The sequence below is a fragment of the Carcharhinus amblyrhynchos genome, chromosome 6 (assembly GCF_965287045.1).
Source record: "Carcharhinus amblyrhynchos chromosome 6, sCarAmb.v2.hapA, whole genome shotgun sequence".
Lineage (NCBI taxonomy): Eukaryota > Metazoa > Chordata > Chondrichthyes > Carcharhiniformes > Carcharhinidae > Carcharhinus > Carcharhinus amblyrhynchos.
The window spans coordinates 63,851,537-63,865,014 of NC_137329.1; the positions used below are offsets into that span (position 1 = coordinate 63,851,537).

Below are 13,478 nucleotides of genomic sequence, written 5' to 3' on the forward strand. Positions count from 1 at the left end.
ATCGCTGGAAGTGGTTCTGCTGAACACACTGGTCTGAAAAACTCGAGCAGCATTGAACTGAGTCCAAGTATCATAATTTTCCTATGTGTCTGGTATGATTAAATGCACTGGAAGACTTGCTTTTTGGCCCCTCCTGAAATTAGTTTTTCTGGCACACATTGGCTCCATGCTCAACGAAAGATTGCCTTGAAATTAAGGGTACTTGCTGTTAACTTTGTCTTGCATATCCACGTGTGCATCAAGGCTCTGTCAAGATACCAACCATATGGTTCTGACAGAACTCAGACAGAGCATGGTGAGCTATTATTATTGATATAAATTTAATTTGATGGCAGAACAGTTCAGTCCTTCCATCACTTCATTGTTGTTTAGGAAGAGGTTGGAAAGTCTTCAATTTGTCACTTTAATGTAACCTTTTTTGGAAAAGGTATTCCTCTTATTTATGGCCATTGTTTTCAATTACTTCTTAATGTCATCTGGAGCAACCCGATTGGCATCAGTGGTTATGGCACCTCGATATGACGCTGAGTAGATAATCTATTTGGCTCTTTTCGTTGAAAACACACCCAAGCATTTCAGCCTTGTTCTTGTCCTCATGTTATACAATCTGCAAGATTGAGAATGGGATGTTTTTGATACTGCATGTTCATTTCTTGAGTGTCGATCACCTTTTTGACTCAGTTGTGCTCTTTTAGTTGTGCACATCACGTAACTATTTACTTTTGGTGTTCAACATAGCCGTAACTGTCAAATAATTTCTCTATGTTCACAGTTCTAAACAGCACTTAAAGCACATTGGACCAGAGTTGAATTTTGGGCTATTAAGTCTGTCCTTTGTTTGTATCATTTCTTTTGGTGATAGGACCACAATACCCGAAGGAGGGTGTCTTCATTGTGAAGATGCAACTTTGTTTTCATAAGAATTGTGTGGTAGTCAGTCCAATCAGTGTTACATTGGAAAGGTTTGTCTGTGATTGGTAGGTCAACGAAATGAAAATAAACACAATGTTCCTTTATGTTAATCTCTTACAAACAGATCAAATTGGTGGCCAGGCAAGGGATGTCACATTCTGATTTTGAAAAGAATTAACAATTAGTTTAATAATTATTATGTTCTTATGTTGCTATGTTCTTATGTTATCAATCCAGGAATTTGAATTCAGATTCTTTAAAAAAAATCAAATATTTATGTACTTGTTCTTGAAAACCCATGATGTTTTCTGCTTTCACCAATGCTCTAAGTAGAGCATAACACGACTGATCAACTCTCTGTACTAAAACGTTCTTATGACATCTCCCTTCATTGTTCTAATAGTGATCTTAAACGTATACAAGCCTCTGTTTCTCTTAGCTTTGCTCAAAAACTCAGTTTTCATCCTTGTAGCATCTGGCTCTCATTTCCATTTTCAGAAAGTGCAACATGGCATTTAAGAACAACTTGCATATATACATTGCCTTTAATGTAGTAGAATGTCCAACGAACCTCACATAATTTGACACAAAACCACTAACGAAATGTTTGGACAGTGCAATCGATTTTAATAAGTGTTGCATATTTGTCTGATTGTATGATTGCTTTAAAAGCTGGTCACATGATTTGATGGTGATGTCATTGGGGTATTCCTGCCTTAGTTCCATTTTCTGCTCTACACAGGCAATAAATCTGTTCTTATTCGAATCTATGTGTGCAAATCACATCTTACTATTTTTGGTTAGGATCCACAAGACCTAATATACTTCAGACATTGCAAAAAGAAAATTGGCGACGAGGATGGAATTTTGTTTCGTCAAGATCATCAAGAAAAAACATGAAGTAAAAGCAAAACATTATGGGTCCTCACATTTTGAATATTAAAGGGTGGAGAAAGTTAACAACAGGATTAAAGATTGAGTGCCAGTGAAGGAAGACCAATGAAGGAAAAAAAGGAAAGAATATTGTGTTTCTTACCAGAAAAAATGGGAAGACTCCTCTAAGTTGTAGCATCTGCGCACGTGTTGCAGTGTGTAGTGGCAGAGCAGAAGATTCACTATGCAGTTGAAAAAGGGTGAAAACTCTCTGTATGGTTTTAAAAGAAGGGATTTTTCCCATTAGGAAAGATTGTGTTTCAGGCACTTTCTGGCATTTTTAAAAAAAGAAGGATGCCCTGCTGTATGGCTGGATCCATTTGGAAAAAAAATACATCAAATGATTGGTCTCCAGGGCGAAAGGGAAGCACTGGAAAGATATTAATAATACATACTGAGGATTCTCAAAGTCCTAGTGCCTGCAAGAGAGATGGCAGGTCAATGTCAGGGGTACATTCCGAAAAAAGATGATATTGTCCACTATAAAAGAGAGGGCCTAGAAGAATGGAAAAGGCCAAGTAAAATGATAGGGATGGATGACAAGGTAGTTAGTTATACTACAACACTTAACGTGACAGTGTAAGCCCACTCTTCAAGAGTAGTGGTAATTGATTATGAATTTGGAACATCTGGGCATGTTGTAGAAATACAAGAAGCACCTTGTACCTCACATAACACATATCTTGAGCAACTATGATGATCAGACAACCAAACATGAGTGGGAATCTGATGATCAGCTAAGTAACAGTGAGGCAGAAGATGAAGCCGTTCCTTCAAAGGTTCAGTTACCCAAAATAGGCACAATGAAATCATACTTACCCAAAGGGACAAGTGAGTGGGGGGATGCAACTATAATTGGAAAAGCAGGAAAATCTTCAGTAAAATATAAATACTGGCCCAACATCCGAGAGCAAGGACAAAAAGTGAAAGCTATTGATTAGGAGGGTTGGAAAGATGGAAGCCAAAAAAGCAAGATTTAAATTTTGAGGATGTGTCAGTGAGAAGTTGTGAACCCACGAAAAGATCACAAATCTGCAACCAAAGTTATTTCAACAGACGCCTGAGAGTAGTAGCCCTGATGTCTGTGTCGATATGCACAATCTTCTTGGAGATCCTCTCCACTTGGAGCCAGCAGTTTGCGGTGTGGATGTGGAGATGCCAGATAGATATCTGGCATCTCCACATCATGACTACCATTGACACTTAATAGTCAACTAAAAAGCCTCAAAAGCAAGAACAGTGCCATATGCAGCTTGTCCCAAGGTCAAGGAATAATTAATAAGTCTTGTTAACACTAGTGTGTTAAAGCCAGTTATGATGAGTGGCTGGGTTATCCCCATTGTACCTGGCATGATACCAGATAGTTCAGTTTGTATTTGCGGTGATTTTATAACAGCCATAAGTCGAGTAATATGGTCAATATCCACATCCTTTAATTAACGATCTGTTTGCTGTGTTATCAGGTGGGCAGAAATTCCGTAAGATTGATCATTCACATTCATATTTACAGATGAATGTAGCCGTACCTGTAAAGATATTTTGCATTATAAAAGATTACCTTTTGGAATAACATTTGCACCAGCCCTATTCCAAAGGTTGGTGGATCAGATTTAGTGAAGAGCGTTACTCTATAATAATACTCATAATAATACTCTATTTACAGATAATACTCTAATTACAGAGGCCAATGAACAAGAGCACTTGAATAATTTAGAAGCAATTTTGAAACATCTTCAAGCACATGGTTTGCATATCAAGAAAGAAAGGGTGACTTTCGTGAAGAATGTCACATATTATGCCTTCAAGAGAATGGCAACTGCCTTTGCTTTGTGTATTCTGATTAGTGCTGAATCAAACAATGTTCAGCTAAAAAAATAAGCTTTGAGTATAATCCTTGGCATTCAAAGGTTTAATCATTATTTATATGGTTGTCATTTCACATTATTGACGGATCAATCCTTAACTATTTTTAACCATATAAAAGCATATTTTTGTTAACTGCTAACCGATTGCACACATGGTCACGAGTCTTATTTGAACATTTACGATATAAAGCATCATTAATCAGAGTGCCTTGTCAATGTTGATACATTATCATGTTTACCTTTACCTATTGAGCAGATGTCACCAAATGGTTTTTGTAATTTTTAAACATTTTTTGCTAATAGATCTTTTGCCTGTGACAGTTTCTCAAGTTCAGAAACATACCAGAAATTTTGCCATGAATAGAAAGGTGATGGATGTGGTATTGAAAGAAATGATAGATGCAATACATCGTCTGACTCCTGCTGATATTAAGCTGTCTAGCCTGTACTTCCTGGTTTATTCCTCTCCTCTTTTATTGAATTGTGGTGTTGCATTAGCAACCCTCTCATTACTTTATACATTGAAGATTGTGACAAATGCCTCTGCTACTTCTAGTTTTGAATTGAGGCAAAAAGGTTCATTTTGCACTCATCGGGGCACTGTGCAAAAATGCTGATTAAGGGAAAACAGCAGTTTGTGATGAAAGTAGTGCAATTGAGATGAATATATACATATACACTGTTTTTTGTGTTTAAGGCGAATGTTTAAGAAGTCAGCTTTATGCCAGAGGCAGTCAGTATGTCTAGGGGGGAATACGAATGCAGCTTAGATTTTGGGAGAGCAGGATAATTATTCATTTCAACCTTGCAAGTGGGTATGTTAAGTAGAGTTAATGGATGTTTGTTTATTTGAGTTCCTGGGATTTCAGATTAGACTGACAGGATCATGTGGTTTATGTGCATAGAGAGCAAAGCTTTTGCAGATGGCAGTTTAAGATGTAGCTAAAGCCTGGTTGAAGTTAGAAGTATTTAACTTCTGGAACTCTATCTCCCTCTCAAAGCTCCATGACTGTTAACAAATATTAAAGCAAGTATGCCTTGGTTTACGGATTGTATTAATTTAAAGTGGATTTGATTTATGCATAAACGCAGCTTATTTGGAACTGGAACAATCATAAGCTAGAAAATAAAATTGTTTTCTTTCATTTTTTTAAATATTGTACAACTGTTGATAGTTAAGTAACTTCATTTGTTAGTTATAGTTAAACTGTATTATTGAATACAGTTTGTTTTACTGTAAAAGATTCCTTATTTATCAGTGGAATAACTCATGGAGTGAAAAATCTTATCTTCACACTTATGTCAAAATAGAAAAACTGTTGGGATCTAGCCTGGTTTCTGTTCAGGACTTGGACAAATTTATGCTTAATGAGAAGATTAATGTGGTGAAATAAAAGCAAAATACTGTGGAGGCTGGAAATCTGGCATTAAAAAGTAGAAAATGCTGGATAAACTCAGCAGGTCTGAAAACATCTGTGGCGAGAAACAGAGTTAACATTTTAAGTCTAAATGACCCTTCTGCAAAACTTCTACAGTGCTTATCGATTGACAAATGGACTCTGATTGGTAGAGGCATTGCTATGGAGGATGCACCGGGTGACTGACAGTTAGAACTTAGAACATAGAACATTACAGCGCAGTACAGGCCCTTTGGCCCACGATGTTGCGCCGACCAGTGGAACCGATCTAATGACCCTGTCACCTAAACTATTCCAATGTTATCCATATGCCTATCCACTGACCATTTGAACACCCTTAAAGTTAGGCAGGGCATTCCACGCCCTTACTACCCTCTGAGTAAAGAACCTACCTCTGATATCCGTTCTATAATTACCACCCCTTAATTTAAAGCTATGCCCCCTCGTGTTAGCCATCACCATCCGAGGAAAAAGGGTCTCGCTATCCACGCTATCTAACCCTGTGATCATCTTGTGTGTCTCAATTAGATCACTTCTCAACCTTCTTCTTTCTAACGAAAACAACCTCAAGTCCCTCAGCATTTCCTCATAAGACCTTCCCACCATACCAGGCAACATCCTGGTAAACCTTCTCTGCACCCTTTCCGACGCCTCCACGTCTTTCTTATAACGCGGTGACCAGAACTGTACGCAATACTCCAAGTGTGGCCACACCAGAGTTTTGTACAGTTGTAACATGACCTCACGACTTCAAAATTCAATCCCTCTACCAATAAAAGCTAACACACTGTACACCTTCTTAACAACCTTATCAACCTGGCAAGCATTGCTTGAAATTTAAATCAGGCATTTTGACCCTGGTTGGCCAAAGCATTGCCCTGGGGATTGAGTCAGCAAATGACTGTCACGTATTTTGTTTAGCTGAAAGAGAAACAGTGTGCGTACATTTTCTTGTTGCAAAAAAACAGGGCTTTGTTCGTTTATCTAATGAGCGACATTGCAAACTTGACTGACAATCTTAAATTGGTTTTTGGCATAATTCTAAGCACAGAGGATCATTTATCAAATGGCATCCAATTGCAGAATCACATCTAAAATTAGATAGTATTTTGAGTTTTGTATACATGAGCTGGTTGGGTATGATCTGTACCTTCACCCTGGCAAACAGTGTCATGGAACATGCTGTTTGATGTGAATTACCAATCCTTGGAAGGTACAGGCTGCATAGCTAGCATCATGCTGGCACTAAAATTCATATACCGCATTATTCATTTGTGTAATAAGCAAGATGTCTTTTTAGCCTCGGTGGCAGTATCCTGTTAGTAGTGAATACCACTTGTGTTGTTGTTTCAGCTATTGAATAATTTTTGAATGACTGTCCTTCCAGGGTAATCTGAGGTAACAGCATTTTTCAGGGCCATACGTGACATCCTGTCCAACACGTACAGTGCTAAGTAATCTGATCAGGATAAGCAATATCCAGCAGGATAATGCTTATGCTTCTTTCAGCAGATGAGGTGATTTACTATCTTTCAATAATTTAATCTTTTCCTACTTCTCTATCACTGCTCTTTTCCAAACTATCTTCTCTTCTTTTGGCGTGACCTTCACTTCATCTGCTTCTTTTGTAAATACAGCTGTAAAGCACTCATTTAGTATTTAGATATATTATTTGCCTCTCCATGAAGATTTTCCTTTGGATCCTCAATAAATGTCATATTTCTCTGACTAACCTCTTACAGCTGATGTGTTTATACAATACTTTTAGAATTCAATTTAATGTTTTCTGCTACTTTTTTTGGAACTCTTTTCTTTCTATATTAACCTTTTTCATCATCTCTTGGTTATGAATTTTGCTGGTGATATTTGTCACTTGAATGTTTTTTGTGTTTTAACTTTTAGTTCTTTGAATGGTCCATCTTTTCCCTTTTTTAAAGGATAGTTTCCCTCAAACTATCTCTTTCCTGAATGCCCTTTATTGCATTATTACTGCTTTACTCTGAAATCCCCTTTTCCATTGTTAGATGTTTCTAAATTCACTAAATTTGGCCCATCACCTGTTGAGCATTTTAACTGTAATGTTTGCTGATATCTTTTCATAATTAGTTTTAAACCAAGTTACACCACATCAGTTAGATAATCTACTGTAACACACTTCAATTGATTTACTTCATTTTCCAGAATCTTTCCAACAAAGTTTCCTTCCTTGTCGAACTGCAGACATATTGATTGAGAAAATTTGCTTGTTGGAAATTGGAAATTCTTAGAATGTTATATAACACGCATTAGAAATTCCTTTTCTTCACATCCTTAGCACTAAGTTTTCCCCGTCTATATTAGAAGTAAAATTAGAATTAAAGTATCCTAATATCTCCTCTATTTCTGTTACCCAGCTTTGAAATTTGCCATCAAGTTTGCTCATCCATCTCTCACAATTTAAAATGGTATAAAAATCTTGCAGAAGTGTAGCAAATATCCTTCTATTCCTTACTAAAACCAAATAATAGATTTGGCCCTATAACCATCTAGTATATCCATTCTATTTAGAACTGAAACATTGTCCATAATCAAATACTATGATTCTTTCACCTCTTTTTAGTCACCAGGAATATTAGGAATCCATTCCTGATGTTGTTTTCATCCCTATAGTGCAGAAGGAAAATGTGGGGATAGTACACTCCAATAGAGTTTACTATCCCCATAGCTGCACATATTTACCCCTCTAATAGTCCTAATCTACTCATCTTGGGACACCAAGGGGCAATTAATCATGGCCAATCCACCTACCTACACATGGACTGTGGAAGGAAACCAGAGCACCTGGAGGAAACCTACGCAGACATGGGGAGAATGTGCAAACTCCGCAGTCATCCACAGCTGGAATTGAATCAGGGTCCCTGGTGCTGTGAGGCCTAACCATGTGTCATGTCTCTTTAGATTCAGTTATGTAATAATTCCATGTCGAAACTTATAGTTTCAACACAATCTTATTATTACATTGTGTATCTACAATTTTTTATCTTCATTGTCACTTTTGCTATTTTCCTCAATCTGAATTTTGCAGTGCAATTTTGAGATATTTCTAATGTTACTGCTGTTTATATCTCTCTGTCTGCTGCCCTCATTATTGTTTCTTTCTGCTATTTTCTGGTTCCATTTCCTCTACCATATTCATTTAAAATCACCTTACAACAAAGCATAAAAAAATCTGCTCAAAAGGTCAATTATTTGGAAAAAGGGAATCCTTCTCTAATGTAACCTTATTCTAGACCTACCTAGTTTTTGTGTAAATCCCCTGTTTCACATAACTCCTTTACTCCAAGTGATCTATCCACATGTATGGAATGTAATTCCTTCATTTCAAATCTGGACTGTGTAATAAATCTGTGCTATCTGAACCTTTTGTAATAGCTAAGGGTTTGTACTTATTGAACAACTCACCAGCTCAAATACTTTCACTACTTTTATATTATTCAATATTTGAGGGAACAGAAACTGTACACTGCATTCTAAATGGAGCCTAACCAAAGTGTTCTACAAAGACCATTCTGACTGCTACATAGGTCTTTGTTACATCCGTGAACTTGTTGACAATATTCTTAACACTATCATCCAGATTATTGATATAAATTGTTCACAATTGTAAGAGTAACATTTGCAATCAACATCCATATGAAACCATCAGTGTTGTTAACAATGCCTTGTCTACAAGAACACAATCAATTTCATACCTAATCAACAATTTGCTTTCTGATCAAATAGCGTTCTATTTTAAAAATGGCTTACTGGGAGGCACCTTCTCAAAGCATTTTGAAAGTCTAAGTATACAATGTCTATTGGGTTATCTTCATTCATGTGTCTGGTAACCTCCTTAAAGAATTTAACCTTATCCAGGTTGGTAAGACATGGCCTTCTTTAGTTATCATGTTGCATGTCTATAATAACCCTTCATTGTTCAGATGGCCATACAAAGAATTCTATGTGATTCCTTTAGCTTTTGCAGCAACTGTGTCAGGGTAGTGGGGCATTGGTTCTAATTTTCTTTTTTGAGTAGGGTGATACTTGCATCTTTTTCTTTTGAGTTTTTCTTAATTTGTAAAAGTATTTCTGCTTAATTCTTAGTAATGCATTAGTCACGTGCAATGATTATGTTCTGCTCAAGTTGTATTCAGAGATTTCCTGGTGAGGAGACTCTCCGTTGATATTGATATTTGTGTTGTGGCCATATAACAATATGAGTAAACAAATATCAATTTCTCTTTGCCAGGTATGTTTGCCGAGTCTTATTGTTCCATATTAATGAATAAATCCAGCATTTTTGGAAGGTGTCACTGTAGGGTGGATCCCACAGATTATTATGAGGTAAGGGAAATTTCTATTCTGGAGTACATAGCAATCTTATTAATGAGTTTTCAGAATCTATAAAACAGCTTTATTGCTGGTAGTGAGTGATTATACCACCTGCTCCCAGAAAATATCACAACATTTTTGAGCCTTAAAAGTATTACCTTATAAGAGAGAACATGCAACATGATTTAGTTTTTCACATTATTCAGCCTGCAATGTACTTTATCCCTCAGCACTAAATCTAGCAATGCATTCTTCTAACGTTGGACTAAAGACATAAACCTGCCAAGAAATTTCTGAATGTATTTCAGAAATTCTTCTCTCTTTGTAACTTTATTCTAATATTATTCCAATTGAATTTTGGGTAATAACATCCCTCAATATCACATCTCTGTGAATTTCCTGCAGATTTTCTTATCTATCTGTCTTACTATGTGCTGTATACAATACTCCAACTAGAGGAGGAAGAGACAGAAGAAAAGAAGAAGACATCTGAGATGTACTCTCTCCAGATGAGCTGTTGTGGTAGGCTACTGAGACTTTGCTGCCCTGAAATCTCATCCCCACACCACTGCTTCACAATTCCCTACCTCCCCTCTGCTACTCACCATCATGGTATCCCAAAGTCTTGGCATTAAAAGAATCACAAAAGAACATTCCATCACAACTAAATCCAACAATATTTAGAATAAGATAGAGTTCACCTTTGTTCAAGTGCTCAGTGTCTTTGCCTATTTGAGTGCTCTTATGCAGTGATATCCCAGTTGCTGCAACATGGAGGACATAGCACAGGTCTTACAGGATTCTCTGGGCCTTATGGTCTGGCTTTAAACTGTACCAATCTGGGCTGATGAAGCTGCAACAGCAAAGCCAAAGGCTCAGTGCTTGAGTGCTGTAACCTGAGAGGTGTTATCCCAGCTGATGTGACTACTATACAAGTCAGATGTCAGGGTGGAACCCAGGTTGATAGATCCTAATTATTATTTTTTATTTAGAAAGATTTTATTTAGAAAGTGAGTACTGAATCGAATCACAGAGGCTACTGATGAACTTTTAACAAAACAATAATGTATTTATTAATCAAGAAAAAAAAACTATAAATACACCATTCGTTCACCCACAACAATACCTTGCCAGATATGTACAGATTTGAAAGGAAGTCACAAGTTACAAAATATGTCTTATGCGCTAATGTCCATAGGTAAGTACACAGTACACTTAAACCAATAGACGAAGTCTGGACAGATACAAAACAACTTCCGTGAATTTCTCATCAACTGTCCCCTAATTGTTAGCCAACCGGTCTCACTGAAATTCTTGTCTTTCACGTGAGGGCTTTCCAATCTCCATTCTCGACGAACTCACCTTGGAATCTTTTCCCAAATGACACATTTTCTCGGCTGTCTTCACCAAGGATCGCTTGACCACCACAGAATGACTGCCACACTCCTAGGACAATGCCAAGCAATCCAAGTAATTGCCACTGTGAAAGATGATGGGCGAAAGTTTATGATTTCATCATGCCTGTTTTTGGGCACAAAAATATTGTACAATCGGGAATGAACTGTCTAGCGGGAATGGCACTTGTTTTTCGCATCACGGCCCTATCCAAAATGGGCGAAACATCAATTTGCATTTTTTGCCTTCATCACAATGTAATTAGCGAGCTTCACTTCCAATTGTCCCATCTCATCTGCCTTAATGACCTCGTTTGCTGCAACTGCAACCGGTGAGCAAAACACCTCATACATAAAAATCAGCTTCAGGCACTGAAGCAGTAAGGGTGAACAAGGAAATAGTCTCTGTTTTCAAAAAGCTCCATGCTGCAGAGAGGGGGTTGGCTTGTGGTGGGCATGTTGCATTTCAAGTCAGGCAGGGAGTCTCCAAATCTGTGAGGGGGTAGGGCTTCTGCTCACAGTTCAACCTCTCAGAACAGACCCAAGTTTGAGCACTGACATCAGGTGTTACTGTTGACCCTGGGTCCTAGTGCTGGCAGCATTAAATAATGTTGGTGGTGGGTAGTGGGCTGGAAACTCTCAGAGACAGTGCTGCAGCCTCAGAACTTGTTAAGCAGTGCTATCTGAGGCCACTACTGCATGGGTTCTGGATGTGTGTACAGAAAGGGTAATTGAGGGGTACCTGTGTTGCCATTCTGGGGGGCTGGGGAGGGGGATGTTAGGGGGGTATGTTGCCGTTTTGGGAGGCTGATGGGGAGGGAATTGAGGAGTTTGTTTTGCTGGGCTGGGGGTCAGCAGAGTTCTCTAACTTTTGCATCTGTCTCCTTGCCCCAATCTCTTCCCTTGCCCCAATCTCTCCCCTGCCCTCCCTGCGCCCCCACCCTTCCAGGTGATTTTGCAGTGTAACCCATCGATCTTGCTGTTCTTTTGGTTGCTGCTGAAACTGAGGAGGAGAAGGAGAGGAGGATGAATTGCGGGCGCAGGAGGCCCAGGCCATAACACTCACAGGAGAAGAGAGAGGCTGCTGCTGGAGGCAGGATCTGGTCATCATTTGCACTGGAGTGGGGGACGGTGGTGGGGGGAATGCGGGGAGCAGGAGAAGGAGGGAGTGGAGACCCCTGTAGTCCTGCATGTGAGCGTCCTTTGAGCAAATGTTGAACATTGCATGCTGCAAGACTGCTCCAAAAGGAGGCAATGCGCCCCTGTGCCACTTTTTACAGGGACAGGGCAGCCAATGCGGAGATGCCAAATGTGCAGGGGGCTCACATCACCCAGAAGGCCCTGGAGAAAAATCCTAGGGGCTCCCATTCCATCAACGTGCAGTGGGTGTGTGAGCATCAACTGCATATCATGCATATTTTCACCAGACACTCCAGCAATGTGCACAACAGCTTTATGTTGGGGTGCTCAAATGTCACAGAGGTTTTTGAGGAGGAGCCCAGGGTGCAGGGATGGCTTGTGGGGGTCATGCGGTACCGGCCTCAGTTTTGGCTGATCACATCAATGCGGAGGCCTGAGACTGAGACGGAGACCTGATATGTGAGGTCCATGTTGCCACCCGGTCAACCTTGGAGAGGTGCATAATACTCGTCAAAATGCAGTTCAGGAGCCTGGACTTCTCTGGTGGGGCCCTCCAGTTTCACCCCATATTGTGGTGAAGTGCTGTGCCTTGAGCAACGTGACACAGCATCAGGGTGACCTCCTGGAGGAAGAGAAGGAAGCCGAATACCTGGGCATTGCTGGGGAACAGGCTGTCCAGAAGGACAAGGATGATGACAACCAACACCACCTGGGTGCTGGAGAGCTGGCGGCAGCAAGGGTCAGGCATGCGAGAGCAGCGAGGGAGGCCTTGATCACCATATGTTTTGAAAACTAGAGGCCTGTGTTGCCACATGTGGGTTCTATCACTTTCCACCCACTCTCACTCCCACCTCATGCATCCCTACAATCTCCTGCAACATTTTAAGACCAGAGTAGTGGACCTGGGTGCGCTGTGTTGGCGAGTTTCTGTGGCAAGCAGAGGATGATGATTACTCACTATGCTCCATTGTGCAAACAAGTTTGACTCCTACCTGAGCTCTGCATGTACGCTGGCACCTGAGTCCACATTTAGGCGTTGGGGAGGGGTAAGATCGCACTAAACATCCATGCAGGGCTTTGTCAGGTCAGGTAGGGGGTGGGAGGGAACGTCTCCCTGCTTCTGGGGATGCTATGGCAGATATTGTAACGCACTGCCACTGCATGCCACCTGCTGTAGCCGGTGAATGATGTGTGAGCCTTGATTTTCCCAGTATCGGTGTGCGGAGGATCCTCCCCCATTGACATCAATGTGCAGGGTCCCTCCAGCGAAGGTCGGGGTAAGTACATTTTTGTTGGAGGCTAATCAGAGACACATTAGTCACAGCAGTAGAATGAAGTCACATTGGTGCCAATAAAATTGCCATCAAATTAAGTGCTAATATATAACAAGTGAAAGTGAGACTTTAAAGTGCCTAAATATTCTATTAACTGGTGTACTCCTTTACCCATGCCATCTTTCTGCCACT

The 13,478-nt window shown here is 39.7% G+C and overlaps 1 protein-coding gene across 1 annotated transcript in view; it reads left to right on the plus strand.

Annotated features, from left to right (window-relative positions):
• LOC145344349 (mucin-6-like) overlaps nucleotides 1–13,478 on the plus strand; it is a 185,967-nt gene that overhangs the window by 61,057 nt on the left and 111,432 nt on the right. The window contains exons 16-17 of the mRNA XM_080191478.1: nucleotides 2,490–2,676; nucleotides 12,570–12,751. Of these exons, the coding sequence (XP_080047604.1) occupies nucleotides 2,490–2,676; nucleotides 12,570–12,751 (369 nt within the window). The remainder of the gene's footprint in view (nucleotides 1–2,489; nucleotides 2,677–12,569; nucleotides 12,752–13,478) is intronic.